Here is an 18,603-nt window from a genome sequence, read left to right as displayed (position 1 = left end):
CCAGCTTAAATCAATTAATAAACGCCAGACGTCTGGTTCAGATTGTACATCTTTTACGTTCCTTTCAAAGTATGCTGATACAAATATCTCCATACTTAGCAGTCATAAACCTACAGTGCTCTCTTGTAGAAAGATCTGTCCCTAAAGACTGGAAAGTTGCATAGGTCACACCAATACCCAAGAAAGGAAATAGGAGTAATCCGCTGCGTCACAGACTCTTATCACTAACGTCGATTTGCAATAGGACTCTGGAACATATACTGTGCTCGAACATTATAAATTACATCGAGAAAAAGAAGATTTATTGACAAGTAGTCCACACAGATTCAGAAAATGGAGTATAGTCTCAGTTGCGCGACTGGATAAGTGATTTCGTGTCAGAAAGTTCACGGTTCATAGTAACTGACGGAAAGCTATCGAGTAAAACGGAAGTGATACCTGGCGTTCCACAAAGACGTGTTACAGACCCTCGGCTGTTCCTAACCGATATAAACGGTTTAGCAGACAATATCAGCGGCCTTCTTTGACTGTTTTGCAGATTTCTCGACTTGCGCCATAGGGTGGTTGGGCTTCAGGTTCCGCAAAATTGGTCAGGAGTCCACTACGCGCAGGAGGCGGCTACACGGGTTGCAAGGGCTGTGTGGCGTGGACAGGGCGGTTTTTTTGGGTAAGAGGGTCTTGAGCAAACACCAAAAGGGCTTCAGTCTCAAAGGGTACAGATCGAGCACAGGAAGAACGTAGATCTAGGAACCATAGGTATAACAGTTGTAAACTGTCGTAGATGTGTTGGGAAAGTACCAGAGCTCTAAACGCTAATAGAAAGCACTGATGCTCAAATCATTGCAGGCACTGAAAGCTGGCTTAAGCCGGAGATAAGTCCAGACGAAATTTTTGCAAACAACCCAACGATGCTCCGAAAAGATAGGCTAAACACAGTTGGCAGTGGCATATTTGTTGCTGTTAGAAGTAGTTTATCTCGTGGCGAAATTGAGTTAGTATGGGCAACCGGAATCAAATAATAATTGGACCCTTTTGCCGATCTCCCAGTTCATATGATACAATTCCTCAAAAGTTCAGAGAACTCTTGAGTTTAATTTCAAATACGTACCCGAGTCGTACAGTTACAGCTGATGATTAATTTACCCTTGATATGCTGGTGAAAATACATGTTAAAATACGGAGGTACGTATGAAATATCATCCGATACTGTGGTAAATGAATTCTCTCAAAATGATTTCGAGCAGTTAGTTCATGAGACCACGCGAATAGTAAACGGTTGTGAAACCACGCTTGACCTCTTAGCAACAAATAATCCTGAGCTAGCAACGATTATCAAAACGGATACAGGGTTTAGAGAACACAGGGTTGTCGTCACGCGACTGAACATTGTAATCCCCAAATCCTCCAAAGTTAATCGAAAAATATACCTATTCAAAAAAGCAGATGAAAATTCATTTGACGCCTTCCTGAGCGACATTGTCCACTCCATCCCAATTAACAATGTAAGGGTAGACCAGATGTGGCTTGAATTCAAAGAAATAGTATTGGCAGAAATTGAGAGATTTATACAATATAAATTAACAAACGACGGAACTGGTCCTCCGTGGTACACAAAATGGGCGAAAACACTGCTGCAGGAACAACGAAAAAAAAACATGACAAATTCTAACGGACGCAAAATATCCAAGATTGGCGATCTTTTACAAAGGCTCAAAATTTAGAGTGGACTTCAGTGCGAGATGCCTACAATAGTTTCCACAACCACATTTTGTCTCGAAACCTGGCAGAAAATTGAAATAAATTCTGGTCGTATGTAAAGTATGCTAGCTACAAGACACAATCAACGCCTTCTCTGCGCGATAGCCACGGAGATGTTATCGACGACACTGCTGCCAAAGCAGATAAGATATACTAAACACAGCCTTCCGAAATTCCTTCACCAAAGAAGACGAAGTAAATATTCCAGAATTCGAATCAAGAACATTTGCCAATATGAGTAATGTAAAAGTAGATATCCTCTGAGCAGCAAAGCAACTTAAACCGCTTAACAAAAGCAAGTCTTCTGCTCCAGAGTGTATACCAATTAGGTTCCTTTCAGAGTATGCTTAACAATCAGAGCATACTTAACACTCACATACAACCATTCGGTCGACGAAATATCCGTACCCAAAGACTGGAAAGTTGTACAGGTCATACCATTATTCAAGAAAGGTAATAGGAGTACTCCACTAAATCTCACTCCCGTATCATTAACGTAGATATGCAGCCGGATTTTGGAACATATACTGTGTTCGAACTTTGTGAATTGACTCAAACAGAACGGTCTATTGACACAGAGTGAACACGAATTTATAAAACATCGTTTCTGTGAAACACAACTAGCTCTTTATTCACATGAAGTGTTGAGTGCTATTGGCAAAGAATTTCAAATTGATTCCGTATTTCTTGATTTACGGAAGGCTTTTGACACTGTACCACACAAGCAGTTTGTAGTGAAATTGCGTCCTTATGGAATATCGTCTCAGTTATGTGACTGTATTCGTGATTTCCTGTCAGAGAGGTCACAATTCGTCGTAACTGACGCAAAGACATCGAGTAAAACACAAGAGATTCCTGACGTTCCCCAAGGTAGTGTTATAGGCCCTTGCTGTTCCTTATCTGTAGAAACGATTTGGGAGAGAATCTGAGCAGCCGTCTTAGATTGTTTGCAGATGACGCTGTCGTTTCTCGACTAGTAAAATCATCAGAAAATCAAAACAAATTGTAAAACTATTTAGAAAAGGTATATGTGTGGTGCAAAAATTGGCTATTGACCCTAAATAACGAAAAGTCTGAGGTCATCCACATGAATGTTAAACGGGATCCGTTAAACTTCAGTTACACTATAAATCAATCAAATTTAAAGATCGCAAATTCAACTAAATACCTAGGAATTAAATTCGAATTCCTTCCAATTTAAGATGTTCGTAATTATAATTCCTAGGTATTTAGTTCAATATATGGCCTTTATATTTGACTGGTTTATCGTGTAAGTGAAGTTTAACGCATTCTTTTTAGCACTCATGTCGATGATCTCACACATTTCATTATTTACAGTCAACTGCCAATTTTTGCACCGTGCAGATATTTTTTATAAATCGTTATGCCACTTGTTTTGATCGTGTGAAGACTTTACCAGTCGATAAACGACAGCATCGTCTGCCAAAGACGGCTGCTCAGATTGTCTCCTAAATCGTTTATATAGATAAGGAACAGCAAAGGGCCTATAACACTATCTGGGGAAACGCCAGAATTCACTTCTGATTTACTCGATGACTTTCCGTCAATTACTACGAACTGTCACCTCCATGACAGGAAATCACAAATCCAGTCACACAGCCGAGACGAGACTTCACAGTCACGCTAGTCATGCAATTTCATTAGTATCTGCTTCTGAGGAACGATGTCAAAAATTTATTGGAAGTCTAGAAATATGATATCATTTTGCAAGTCCCGTGTCGATTCCACTCAGTAGTTTGAAATGACGTGTAAAGATTGCTAGGAATCACAAAGCGCTCTCATTCTCAAATACTCTCAACCACTCATTAGTTTGCGTGAATAAAGAGCTAATTGTGCTTCAGAAGAACAATAATTTCTGATTCAGTTTTGTCTGTGTGCCAGTAGATCGTTTTCTTCGAGGTACTGAAAATGTTTGATCACAGTGTATGCTCAAAACGTCCACTGCAAATCGACGACAGTCATATGAGTCTGCAATTTAGCAGATTAGTTCCAATTCCTGCCTCGTTGTTTGACCAGCACAACTTTGCAGTCCTTAGGATCTTTCGTCTAGCCAGCGGTTGTATATGACTGCTAAGTATGGAGCTATGACATCTGCATACTCTGAAAGGAACCTAGTTGATATGCAATGCGGACCAGAAGACTTGCCTTTATTAAGTGAATTAAGTCGTTTCTACTTCCGAATTACTTGTGTTGGCAGCTGTTCTTCATTCGAATCCTGGGACATTTGCATCTTCTTCTTCACTGAAGGAATTTCGGAAAATAATGATAAGTAACTCCGCTTTGTTGACAAAGTCATCGGCAACATTACCATCGCTATCACAATTAGAATGGACAGGGACTGTGATTGCTGTGTTCGGATGAGGGCTGAGTTGGCATCCCTTCGCTCACAGCTGCAGGCGGCGCTGACTTCGGTCGTGCAGCTTGAGGCTGTTGCCAATGGGCACCAATGTGGGGAGCCAGACTTAGGTATCACGGGGATGTCAACCTCGTCCCGTCTGTCCCCAGATCGGTCTGCCACTGTGGTTGCCCCGGTTGCTGCCCGCAGTGGGGCTGAGCACTCGCCTGTGGTTGATTGGGAGGTCGTTCCAAGGTGTGGCAGGCAGCAAAAGACGTCCCTGGAGGCTGATCAGAAAGCTTCCCCGGTGCATCTGACAAACAGGTTTCAGGTACTGTCTCTGGCTGAGCCAGGTGCAGCTGCCTGCCCTGTTTCCGAGGATGATTCTAAGCCTTCAAGGTCTGCGCAATCGCAGAGGGTGGGCTTGTTGGGAGCTCCAATGTTAGGCGCGTAATGGGGCCCCTTAGGGATATGGCGGCTAAGGAGGGGAAGAAATCCAGTGTGCACTCCGTGTGCATTCCGGATGGAGTCATTCCTGATGTGGAAAGGGTCCTTCTGGATGCCATAAAGAGCACAGGGTGCAGCCAGCTGCAGGTGGTGGCACATGTCGGCACTAATGACGTGTGTCGCTTTGGATCTGAGGAAATTCTCTCTGGATTCCAGCGGCTATCTGATTTGGTGAAGGCTGCCGGTCTTGCTTACGAGATGAAGGCAGAGCTCACCATCTGCAGCATCGTTGACAGAACCAACTGCGGAACTTTGGTGCAGAGCCGGGTGGAGGGTCTGAATCAGAGGCTCAGACGGTTTTGCGACCGTGTTGGCTGCAGATTCCTTGACTTTTGCCATAGGGTGGTGGGTTTTCGTGTTCTGCTGAATAGGTCCGGATTTCACTACACTCAGCTGGCGGCTACACGGGTAGCGGAGGCTGTGTGGCGTGGACTGGGCGGTTTTTTAGCTTAGAAGGCCTCGGGAAAGTACGGGGTGGGCTGCAATCTCAAAGGGTGCACGGCAAATACAGGACGTGCTTGGATCAAGGAACAGTTGGAATTGTAGCTGTAAATTGTCGTAGTTGTGCTGGGAAAGTCGCTGAGCTTCAAGTGCTAATAGAAAGCACAGAAGCTTAAATCGTTATAGGTACAGAAAGCTGTCTAAAGGCTGAAATAAGTTCTGCAGAAATTTTTACGAAGTCTCAGATGGTGTTCAGGAAAGAGAGATTTGGCAGAATTGGTGGTGGAGTGTTAGTGTCTGTCAGTAGTGGTTTATCTCGTAGTGAAGTCGAAGTAGATACTCCGTGCGAATTGGTATGGGTGGAGGTTATACTTAACAGCCGAACAAAGTTAATAATTGGCTCCTTCTACCGACCCCCAGACTCCGATGATATAGCTGCTGAACAGTTCAGAGAAAATTTGAGTCTCGTAACAAATAAATACATCACTCATATGGTTGTAGTTGGTGGACTTCAAACTTCCCTCGATATGTTGGCAAAAATACTTGTTCAAAACCGGTGGTAGGCATAAAACATCTTCCGAGATTGTCCTAAATGCTTTCTCAGAAAATTATTTCGAGCAGTTAGTCCACGAACCCACGCGAATTGTAAATGGTTGCGAAAACACACTTGACCTCTTAGCCACAAACAATCCATAGCTAATAGAGAGCATCATGAATGATACAGGGATTAGTGATCACAAGGTCGTTGTAGCTAGGCTCAATACCGTTTCTTCCAAATCCACCAGAAACAAAAGCAAAATAATTTTATTTAAAAAGCCGGATAAAGTATCACTAGAAGCCTTCCTAAGAGACAATCTCCATTCCTTCCGAACTGACTATGCAAATGTAGACGAGATGTGCTCAAATTCAAAGATAAAGTAGCAACAGCAATTGAGAGATTCATACCTCATAAATTAGTAAGAGATGGAACTGATCCCCCTTGGTACACAAAACAGGTCCGATCGCTTTTGCAGAGGCAACGGAAAAAGCATGCGAAGATCAGAAGAACGCGGAATCCCGAAGATTGGCTAAAATTTACAGACGCGCGAAATTTGATACGGACTTCAATGCGAGATGCCTTTAATAGGTTCCACAACGAAACATTGTCTCGAAATTTGGTAGAAAATCCGAAGAAATTCTGGTCGTATGTAAAGTACACAAGCGGCAAGACGCAGTCAATACCTTCTCTGCGCAGTGCCGATGGTACTGTTACCGACGACTGTGCCGCTCAAGCGGAGTTATTGAACGCAGTTTTCCGAAATTCCTTCACCAGGGAAGACGAATGGAATATTCCAGAATTTGAAACACGAAAAACTGCTAGCATGAGTTTCTTAGAAGTAGATACCTTATGAGTTGCGAAGCAACTCAAATCACATGATACGGGTAAGTCTTCAGGTCCAGATTGTATACCAATTAGGTTCCTTTCAGATTACGCTGATACAATAGCTCCCTACTTAGCAATCATATACAACCGCTCGCTCACAGATAGATCTGTACCTACAGATTGGAAAAGTGCGCAGATCGCACCAGTGTTTAAGAAGGGTAGTAGGAGTAATCCATCGAACTACAGACCTATATCATAGACGTCGGTTTGCAGTAGGGTTTTGGGGCATATACTGTATTCAAACATTATGAATCACCTCGAAAGGAACGATCTATTGATACGTAATCAGCATGGTTTCAGAAAACATCGTTCTTGTGCAACGCAGCTATCTCTTTATTCGCACGAAGTAATGGCCGCTATCGACAGGGGATCTCAAGTTGATTCCGTATTTCTAGATTTCCGGAAAGATATTGACACCGTTCCTCACAAGCGACTTCTAATCAAGCAGCGGACCTATGGGGTATCGTCTCAGTTGTGCGACTGGATTCGTGATTTCGTGTCAGGAAGGTCGCAGTTCGTAATTCAAATGGTTCGAATGGCTCTGAGCACTATGGGACTTAACATCTGTGGTCATCAGTCCCCTAGAACTTAGAACTACTTAAACCTAACTAACCTAAGGACATCACACACATCCATGCCCGAGGCAGGATTCGAACCTGCGACCGTAGCAGTCGCGCGGTTCCGGACTGAGCGTCTAGAACCGCTAGACCACCGTGGCCGGCTCAGTTCGTAGTAATAGACAGCACATCATCGAGTAAAACTGAAGTGATATCAGGTGTTCCCTAGCGTCGTGGGACCTCTGCTGTTCCTGATCTATATAAATGACCTGGGTGACAATCTGAGCAGTTCTCTTAGGTTGTTCGCAGATGATGCTGTAATTTAACGTCTAGTAAGGTCATCCGAAGACCAGTATCAGTTGCAAAGCGATTTAGAAAATATTGTTGTATGGTGTGGCAGGTGGCAGTTGACGCTAAATAACGAAAAGTGTGAGGTGATCCACATGAGTTCCAAAAGAAATCCATTGGAATTCCATTACTGGATAAATAATACAATTCTTAAGGCTGTCAATTCAACTAAGTACCTGGGTGTTAAAATTACGAACAACTTCAGTTGGAAAGATCACATAGATAATATTGTGGGGAAGGCGAGCCAAAGGTTGCGTTTCATTGGCAGGACACTTAGAAGATGCAACAAGTCCACTAAAGAGACAGCTTACACTACACTCGTTCGTCCTCTGTTAGAATATTGCTGAGCGGTGTGGGATCCTTACCAGTTGGGATTGACGGAGGACATCGAAAGGGTGCAAAAAAAGGGCAGCTCGTTTTGTATTATCACGTAATAGGGGAGAGAGTGTGGCAGATATGTGGAATGGAAGTCATTAAAGCATAGACGTTTTTCGTCAAGGCGAGATCTATTTACGAAATTTCAGTCACCAACTTTCTCTTCCGAATGCGGAAATATTTTGTTGAGCCCAAGCTACATAGGTAGGAATGATCATCAAAATAAAATAAGAGAAATCAGAGCTCGAACAGAAAGGTTTAGGTGTTCGTTTTTCTCGCGCGCTGTTCGGGAGTGGAATGGTAGAGAGATAGTATGATTGTGGTTCGATGAACCCTCTGCCAAGCACTTAAATGTGAATTGCAGAGTAATCATGTAGATGTAGATGTAAATGTGAAGGTATTGATTGTGTCTTGCCGCTGGTGTACGTTCCACAGGACCAGAATCTCTTTGGATTTCCTCACAGATTTAGACAGATTTTCGTTGTGGAAACTATGTAAAACATCTCGCATTGAAGTCCACGCAGTATTTCGAGCTTCTGTAAAACACCGAACATCTTGGGGATTTCATTTTATTTTAAGTGTGCCATGCTTTTTTCGTTGCTTCCGCAAACAGTGCTCTGACCCGTTTAGTGTACTGTGGGCTGCCCGTTCTGTCTCTTATGAATTATTTGGTCTTATTGAGATACATTTTTCTTTAGAGTAAAAAACTTACTTAATTTGATTTTTAACAAAATTTCTCAGTCTGTAGTCGTATGGTTATTGTAACATGTGTGTATAATACGCACAATTATAACAGAAGACGAAAGATTTAAATGAAGACAAAAAACTTACAACAGATGATATTGGTGAGAAAGAAGTACATATTGCAAAGTGGCCAGCCCCACTTTATGTTTGTTTTTCAAACACCCTAGGAGCTTAAAGCCAGGTTCTCATTCAAATGGGCAAAAAACAGAGAAAAAAATTTGAGACAGTGAAAAGACCTACAAATATCTGTTTTGGGGCTGTGATTGATTATACTTTGTACTTTATTTTAGATCAGCGGTACAAAAAAAGAAAAACAAAACAAAATGGCGCCAATAATTATTGTTTGATCAAAGGCCTATGTGTTTGAAGTACGCAGATTTCGTGCAGTGAAGCTCATCAGGAGTTATTTGAAATCAAAAATAGTTAAGATCAGTCGATGCTACATTAAATTTATGGGAGTTTGATCCTAACCACAACGAAATAACCTTAAATTTAACAATATGGTGCTTGCTTGAACTCTGAGTTCGATTTTTGAGGTTTCCTTTCACTCTTTATGGCTTTCCAAAAAATAGGTGATATTAACAAGTTTCTTATATTATAGGTATAAATTCTTAAAAAAAGTGGTCACTTTCCGGGGGGTCAAAGGTAAAAGTTAACAGGTTGAAAAGTTTTTGTTTTATGCTGCACGCAGTTTTGAAAAATCGTCTCTCGAGAGAAAAAAAATTATATAAAACTTAGCGAAAACTTTAGAACGTATTATTGGTTCATTATGCCTAACAACTACATGTTATTACATATTTTTCACGTCGGTGAACACAAATTTGATGTTATATTTTCAAAATTCAAATTGGGTAATGCAATATGGCGCTCCAAAAATTATGTTTTGACCAGTTTTGACCAAAATTTGACCGAAAAAAAGTGTTTTCGTTTCCTACGTTTAGTCTTCAATGCCTGTACCGTATATCAACTCGAACAGTTCCCGGAGAGCAATTCCCACGTTCTTCTTGGCGAGAAAAGCCGATCTGGCTGAAGTGGATTTGCAGCGTCCGGCACCCTGCACACGTTGTTCGTCAGCTTTTTCGGGGAATGTGTTCGCACGCATACTGCAATATAAATCATTTTGTGAACGTGCGTCACGGCACGAGAAGTGTTGTGGCCGAGCCGGCCGTCACCGGCTGAGAGCGTCCCACGCTAGCCGTGACATTGCTTCGACAAACGGGCTGTAGAAACCTTGGTATCGCAAGGATTAAAAAACCTTTGTCGTCCCAACATTCTAGACACATGTATCGTTCAGAAAATGCCATAAAAAATCGAATTATCGACCATTTTGAATGAGAACCTGGCCCTAATTTCACAAAATCGTTTTTTAATTTTTTTCGGTTTAGCATGTACGAGGGGGGACCCAAAAGAAACCGGATTGTTGTCATAAAAAATTTATTGATGAACCTATTTAAAAAATTACTTCAGTCACCTTCAAAATACTCTCCATTACATGCGATGCACTTGTCAAGTCTCGTTTCCCGCTGTTGGAAGCACGTTTGGAACTCTTCAAGTTTGATATTGTCCAGTGCCCTTTGCGAAGCTGTTTCTACCGCCTCCACATCGTCATAACGCTCCCCTTTTAGCGTTTTTTTCTTTTTCATTCGTGGAAATAGGAAGAAGTCGCACGGGGCTAGGTCCGGCGAATACAGAGCGTGGGGAATGACAACCACCTCTGAGATGCCAAATAGTGGGTCACTCGTAAGGCCGTGTGTGCTGGAGCGTTGTCGTGATGCAGAAACCAGTCACCTGATCGCCAAAGTTCCGGGCGTTTCCTCCTCACATCCTCTCGCAGACGCGTTAAAACATCCAAGTAAAAGTGCTGGTTAACAGTCTGGCCAGGGGGTACGAATTCCCGATGCACAATTCCACGAACATCAAAAAAGACAATGATCATCGTCTTCACATTTGACCACACGTGCCTTGCTTTTTATGGTCTGGGAGAGTTGAGAGTCCTCCACTGGCTTGACGCTTGCTTGGTTTCTGGGTCATACCCGTAACACCAACTCTCATCCCCTATAATGACTTTGTTCAAGAAGTTTGGATTACGTGAAACCTCTGATTTCACATGAATGCGGATGGTTTTTTGCTCCTGTGTGAGAAGGCGCGGAACTAATTTAGCAGCAACACATGTGCAAATCCTCACTCAAAATCCGCTGGCACGAGCTCGAATTGATTGCTGTCTCTGCTGAAATTTTGTCGATCGTTTGGTGACGATCCTCGTTGATCTTTTGGCGGACCTTTTCAATGTTCTCCTCATTTCGCGATGTTGAAGGGCGTCCAGAACGAGCTTGGTCTTCAACACACATCTCACCACGTTTAAAGCGCCCAAACCACTCGAAAACCTGTGTGCGGCTCATAGCGTCCTCCTCGAAAGCTTCCTGAAGCGTTTGGTGTGTCTCCGTTGCAGTTTTTTTTAAGCAGGAAACAAAATTTTACACACGCTCTTTGTTCTTTTAAAGTTGCCATAACGACTTCGCAGAGGTAACCCGCCAACAGTCAGCGAAACACAATATCACACTTGCAGGTTCAGCTCTACACTGACGCCGTCTGCACAGCTGTTTCATGAAGGTCTCTACTAACACCATCTAGCGTGAGAACCCTGCACTACGTCTACGAGTGGCAGCGCCGTCGGAGTCCGGTTTCTTTTGGGTCCCCCCTCGTACATCGTTTTTGGGCTTCATTTTTGTTGGAACTATGTATAAATTTTGTGTGTAGTCACTCTTTTGGTGACTTTTAATTTTATCTATTACTTAATAACTTCCTAAATTACACTGTTCGATTCTGTGCACTGTATCTGCATTTTGTTTGTTTAATTCCAGGCCTATACGGACTTCTGGAATGGGCGTAACTCGTGGCTGTCCACGTGGAACCGTGATGAGGGAGGCTCTTCTTCCCTCCAGGTTGATTACGTCAGAGTCTGGGCTCTCTAGAAATATTGAGTGGAAAACTCACACAACACAATCAGTGTCACTGATTCCGGCTTTGCTAGACGCTCTGAAGGATTCATTATGCAGCAATACTATCAAATTTTTTTCAAGTTTTCAGGAACCAAGTACAATGTATTAACTAGCAACAACTCTTTCTAATCCTATCTGTAAACTGACTATTGCCAATAAAGGTTTTTAAAGACAAGAAAATTATACATTTAACTTACAACAAATGTGTGAGCAAATTGTGTTTTGTATGTTGAATTGTCATGTACTTAATATCTCACTCATTACAGCTGAAAAATTCAACTCACAAAATAGGAGGACAAACTGCCCCTTAACCTGCAGTAGAATCATTGACGTACAGCAAGGTCCGATGATCGCATGTAGGCTAAACACTAACATCAATGTGCAAGCGTGGAATTACAATCAGCCAAACGCCCACGTCTGTCATGGCCTCGACATTGGTCAAACGGTGTCGTAACCAGTGAAATTCGCACCCAGTAAAATTCGAACCCAGAAAAGGTCTAGGAAAGGTCCTCTAATCTCTCCGTCTGATCTTCGCACGGCAGGGAGAATCGCCGCTCGGCAGGTAGGAGATTCAAATGGTTCAAATGGCTCTGAGCACTATGGGACTTAACTTCTGAGGTCATCAGTCCCCTAGAACTTAGAACTACTTAAACCTAACTAACCTAAGGACATCACACGCATCCATGCCCGAGGCGGGGTTCGAACCTGCGACCGTAGCGGTCGCGCGGTTCCAGACTGTAGCGCCTAGAACCGCACGGCCAGCAGGTAGGAGAGCCGAAGGTCTCATTCTACGGCAATGTGTGGCCGCAATAGTGTTACCAGCAACATTGCTGCAACCCGTCAACGTCCAGGCCACATCCGCCTCAGTTCTTGTCGGTATGTGTTTGCCTCTCACTCTCAGCCTCCATTCTTCTTCCTCAGCCGACAGTGCTGCTGTGTCAAGTCACGTGAGACGTGAGATTAGGTTCGTCTAATGAACTACACGAACCATTGCTCCAAAAATTCAGAAGCAGCTACAGGTATTCAAAATTGGGCAAACGAGACAACCAACGAGAAATCCATGGACGTGATAAATACAGCTACAACTAGAGCGAAAGAAACTGAAAGTAATGTATACAAAGAGCGAATTCTGAAAATGGACGTTCTCACAGCTGTCGTTTTATAAGATCTGCAGTGCTGAACAGAAATTTTATTCTACATCGGTTATTAAGAAACCTGAACGTTTTTGAAGCTTCATCACGCGTTTTAAATGGGCATTAATTTGCCAACTGCTATTATTTTATTGCAATTGTTATATACATTACTTTGAACGCCGTATAACTCTGGTCAACTCTGGTATACTAGTTTAATAAATTCTTCGAACCCTTCCACCAAAGCACTGCAAACGCCTTGTACTAAGGAGCATACGGATGAGAAATAAACTTTAAAGATATAAAATTTTTCAGTGCGTCGCGTCTAGCAGCTCAAAAATGTGGAAGAAAAGATAGTTTTAAATATTTACAACAAAGTTGATAATTAATTATTTAGTGTTGGTTGACTAGTTTCGGACTTCGCCCATTTTCACAAGCCACATTTACGCAGAACAAAATCCGTTACGAGTGGATGCGTAGATTATACATAATAAAGGTATCATAAATAATATTGTTCATATGGTAAGTATTTACGTATTTTGTATTTGGGACGTGTGTGGTATGGACAGTTCTATTTCTGTGGCCATACTTTAATGTACATCAGATTTGCGTTCGAAGATGTCAGAATTATATATATATATATATATATGGTCAGAAAATGTGTGAAATGACATAAATGTTATGAAAGAAATTCGATACGTTGCTCCGTTTCCGAGTTATTTAGCATAGAATTTAGCCAATCGGGGCGGTGCAAGCTCACACTCAACCGGCCTGCCAGGGGCGGTGTTGCCCACCGAGTGTTATGTCTCGTTAGCTGACACTTGAATTATACGCGCGCGACGATCTGACTGGCTAACTTCAATGCTAAATAACTCGGAAACGAGAAACGGTGCAACGTATCCAATTTCTTTCTTAACATTTATGTCCCAGTACAATCTCTTCTGTAACATCCCTACAAGCATTTCACACATTTTCTGACCATATATATATATAATTCTGACATTCTTCGAACGCAGATCTGATATACAGTAAAGTGTGGCGACATAAATAGAACTGTCCATACTATATATATATATATATATATATATATATATATGGTACCTTCATTACCCAGCACGATGTGATCCGCGTGACAACGATATTTTATATATAGTGGAATATTTGTTCTCAATGGTTTACACTGGCTTATTTATTGCAGACATTATCGCCGTTCTGACAGAAACACACTCGACACCAACATTATTTATAAAGTAAGCAAAATATGGTGATATAACTATTCTGGTAGTTAAAAAAACAAATGCAACGATTGTAATAAAGCCTACGTTGGATAGACGGATGTTTAAGGGGACCTGGACGTGAAATGATTGAAAATTTCGAAAATATATTTCTGTCACCATCTGAAATACAAATTTCTCCCTTTTCAATAGATGTATTTTTACCTACTTTTCAATCGTTAATTTAGTCTTAAACGCTCTTTGAACAAATGTCTACGAACCAGCTACGCTCATGCGACAGGCAAGGAATATCACCACAAACATTTCCTACCTGCCACAGTCATCTAAACAATAAAGCCAATATACAGAGACGTTGATATACAAAATTACTTAGCAGATGTCTACGTGGCCATACACCAAACCATAATGACAGTTTCATCATCTGTGTGTGGCAAAGAGTAGCAAAAAGAGAGTTAGTTCGATTGACAGTACTAAGGTGCAATGGTTGCTGCCATCTGTTTCAGTGATGCTAATGGACAAATTAGGCACCCAACCAGGAAATAATATGATAGCTGTGTTTAATGCCAAAGATAGACAGTTGAAACAGAGTGGGTTGCGAAAATCATCACTAACGATCCAAGAAAATGCAGCTGGAATGTTCTGAAAGAGGCATGCGGTGAGTCAAAAACACTGACAACAATCTTTTCTCATTTTCTTGAAACTACATTTTCGGGACATTAGGTACACATAGCTTCACAAGGATTTGAGCTATCTTCACTAAATTCCTCCAAAGTGAATCATCTACTATTACAGAATGCCGTATTTCTTAAACTTTCCTTGTTCAGCTTTAGTTAATGTCATTCAATGTTAGTACAATACCACAACTTCCTTCGCATTGTAGATCAAGGGTAACAAACGACGAGAGCGAGGCATAAATATGCACCCTGTTGAACTCCAGGTCCCCTTAAAACGAGATATACATGATATATCAAAAGAAGCAAAAATAACCTTTCAGTTTTCAGCACGCACCGCAGAAAATACACTACTGACCATTAAAATCGCCACACCACGAATATGACGCACTGCAGACGCGAAATTTAACCGACAGGAAGAACATGCTGTGATATGCAAATGATTAGCTTTTCAGAGCATTCACACACGGTTGGCGCCGGTGGCGACACCTACAACGTGCTGACATGAGGAAAGTTTCCAACGGATTTCTCACACAAAAACAGCAGTTGACCGGCGTTGCCTGGTGAAACGTTGTTGTGATGCCTCGTGTAAGGAGGAAAAATGCGTACCATCACGTTTCCGACTTTGATAAAGGTCGGATTGTAGCCTATCGCGATTGCGGTTTATCGTATCGCGACATTTCTGCAAGCGCTTGTCGAGATCCAATGACTTAGCAGAATATGGAATCGGTGGGTTCAGGAGGGTAATACGGAACGCCGTGCAGGATCCCAACGACGTCGTATCACTAGCAGTCGAGATGACAGGCACCTTATCCGCATGGCTGTAACCGATCGTGCAGCCACGTCTCGATCCCTGAGTCAACAGATGGGGACGTTTGCAAGACAAAAACCAGCTGCACAAACAGTTCGACGACGTTTGCAGGAGCATGGACTATCAGCTCGGAGACCATGGCTGCGGTTACCCTTGACGCTGCATCACAGACAGGAGCGCCTGCGATGGTGTACTCAACGTCGAACCTGGGTGCACGATTGGCAAGACGTCATATTTTCGGATGAATCCAGGTTCTGTTGACAGCATCATGATGGTCGCATCCGTGTTTGGCGACATCGTGGTGAACGCACATTGGAAGCGTGTATTCGTCATCGCCATACTGGCGTATCACCCGGCGTGATGGTATGGGGTGCCATTGGTTACACCTCTTGTACGCATTGACGGCGCTTTGAACAGTAGACGTCACATTTCAGATGTATTACGACCCGTGCCTCTACCCTTCATTCGAGCCCTGTGAAACCATACATATCAGCAGGATAATGCACGACCGCATGTAGCAGGTCCTGTACGGGCCTTTCTGGATACAGAAAATGTTCGACTGCTGCCCTGGCCAGAACATTCTCCAGATCTCTCACCAATTGAAAACGTCTGGTCAATGGTGCCCGAGCAACTAGCTCGTCACAATACGCCAGTCACTACTCTTGATGAACTGTGGTATCGTGTTGAAGCTGCATGGGCAGCTATACCTGTACACGCCATCCAAGCTCTGTTTGATTCAATGCCCAGGCGTATCAGGGGCGTTATTACTGCCAGAGGTGGTTTCTATGGGTACTGATTTCTGAGGATCTATGCACCCAAATTTCGTGAATCACATGTCAGTTCTAGTATATTTGTCCAATGAATACCCGTTTATCATCTGCACTTCTTCTTGATGCAGCAATTTTAATGGCCAGTAGTGTACGTCCTCGTTTGTTCTCTGCATTCCGTAGGTAATTCGTGATAGCAAAGCAGCAAAAGAGATGCGTGTAACATTAGCGAAGACGAAAAAGCGCTCATAGCTATTAAAGTATACTTGACGTTTATGCCTTGATTTGATCCGTACGTACCATAACCCCTGAAAATACTGAGTACTTCTTAACACCCTGTATAAAAGTATACATCAGTGGAGGGGAGGGGTCAAATGACACGTCGTTTGTCTGCAAAAAATGGTTCCGAACTCGCCCTGCGTTAATTTCTTCTTATATTTTTTTAAGTTCTAACATGTTGAAGCACAGTTTTCTGTGAAAACTGTGCTTCAACATGTTAGAACTTAAAAAATATATCTTACATGCATACATGTCGTTATCACTTTGATGTAATGGCTATTTAACATCATTGTCATCTTTTGCATAAATAACATCAAACGACTAACGTGTTTACTGTATTACATGCAACATGAACGTCTTAGTGTTTTAATGTCATGTATGCTAAGGATCTCGACCAACGCGAGCAGCAGTTTCGCGATACGATAAACCGCAATCGCGATAGGCTACAATCCGACCTTTATCAAAGTCGGAAACGTGATGGTACGCATTTTTCCTCCTTACATGAGACATCACAACAACGTTTCACCAGGTAACGCTGGTCAACTGCTGTTTGTGTATGAGAAATCGGTTGGAAACTTTCCTCATGTTAGCACGTTGTAGGTGTCGCCACCGGCGCCAACCTTGTGTGAATGCTCTGAAAAGTTAATCATTTGCATATCTCAGCATCTTCTTCCTGTCGGTTAAATTTCGCGTCTGTAGCACGTCATCTTCGTGATGTAGCAATTTTAATGGCCACTAGTGTATTTTGTTACTGTGGAACAGCAGAGCTTATAATGTAATGTCCGAGCCTTAGGGAAGCACTTACTCTCTGAGAAACTCCAGGTTAGTCACGGATGCGTTGGCACGTATTCAGACGCATCTTGTAGTGTTTCCACACTGGTGCGAAAAATTTGAGGACGAAAGGAACTTCCGCGTGCTGTGTGTCTGCCAAGTAACATAGGCCGATGAAATGTGGAGTATACACAGAAAGAGCTGCTACACTGTAGTACGAAGGTTAAGTGAAAGATATCCGCAATGATACAAACAGAAATGATGCTTTTATTCAAAGACGGTTTCTCCACCAAAGTCACTGCGATTTATGACCGTCCCCTGGACACTACTCAGGGCGAGTCATAGTTCTTAATAGGGTATATGATCACTAGAGACCGTATTATATGCATTTGCATGTTGCATATGCATTTGCATATTTGGCTCCTTTTCACCAGTTATTGCATATCTTAACTAAAAACTAGTGACGATGCATATTTTCGCTCTATGTTTACAATATTTTAAAAATTTAGACAAGCGGCCTCTAGCTCGATCTAATTTTGATGTCTCACAGATTGACCGCGATCTAGAACTGCGTGCAATCGCTAAATGAGAAGCCACTGCCTAGCGGAATCATTACAGAACAGGAACAGAAACAGGCAGAGTCAATGCTCCTGCGCCCGCGCTCAATCAAAAAATGTTCAAATGTGTGTGAAATCTTATGGGACTTAACTGCTAAGGTTATCAGTCCCTAAGCTTACTCACTACTTAACCTAAATTATCCTAAGGACAAGCACACACACCCACGCCCGAGGGAGGACTCGAACCTCCGCCGGGACCAGCCTCACAGTCCATGACTGCAGCGCCTAAGACCGCTCGGCTAATCCCGCGCGGCCCCGCTCAATCCCCTCCGCTGCCATACAGTAAGCGTCGGCAACAATTAAATTAAACTACGCAAGCTTCTAGTCGCTCGTCCTTTGTTTCAGTTTAGCTTTCTATTTACTTGTACACAGTTGAACGTTCTTACGACGTGTAATGTGTGACGTGCTGTACATCATGTCGCCCGAAAAAAGAAACGTCGTTTCGTGAATAGCTGACTATCCTGGAACATTTACACACGACGTAATTGTTTTATATTATCGAGTTTGCGAGAAAAACGTTTCGTGCAGAAAAAGTTTCAAATAGACCAGCATGTAAAGACAAGTCTTCATATCGCAGGAATGCAGAAGAAAGGACCACGACAACAACTTCTGACAACGGCAAGTTGCAGTAGCAGGGATTTGTCAAGAGGTAACCGAAAAAGTCGGTTTAACATGGATCTATGTGTAGCGTTCAATGCAAGCAGTATTACTCTTCATAAACTTACAAACCATATCCTTAAAGGATTCCTGCGCAAACATTGCTTTAATCAAAATATACCAGATGAATCAACATTGCGTAAAAATTACATATCGA

The 18,603-nt window shown here is 42.5% G+C and overlaps 1 protein-coding gene across 1 annotated transcript in view; it reads left to right on the top strand.

Moving 5' to 3' along the window:
• Positions 1-11,711, top strand: part of LOC126473601 (beta-1,3-glucan-binding protein-like) — a 68,296-nt gene extending 56,585 nt beyond the window's left edge. The window contains exon 7 of the mRNA XM_050100760.1: positions 11,371-11,711. Coding sequence (XP_049956717.1) covers positions 11,371-11,481 — 111 coding nt within the window. The 3' untranslated portion in view covers positions 11,482-11,711. The remainder of the gene's footprint in view (positions 1-11,370) is intronic.
• Positions 11,712-18,603: the final 6,892 nt, after the last annotated feature.

Source organism: Schistocerca serialis, chromosome 4 (genome assembly GCF_023864345.2).
Source record: "Schistocerca serialis cubense isolate TAMUIC-IGC-003099 chromosome 4, iqSchSeri2.2, whole genome shotgun sequence".
NCBI classification, from domain to species: domain Eukaryota; kingdom Metazoa; phylum Arthropoda; class Insecta; order Orthoptera; family Acrididae; genus Schistocerca; species Schistocerca serialis.
This window is presented reverse-complemented; position numbering and strand designations above follow the sequence as displayed.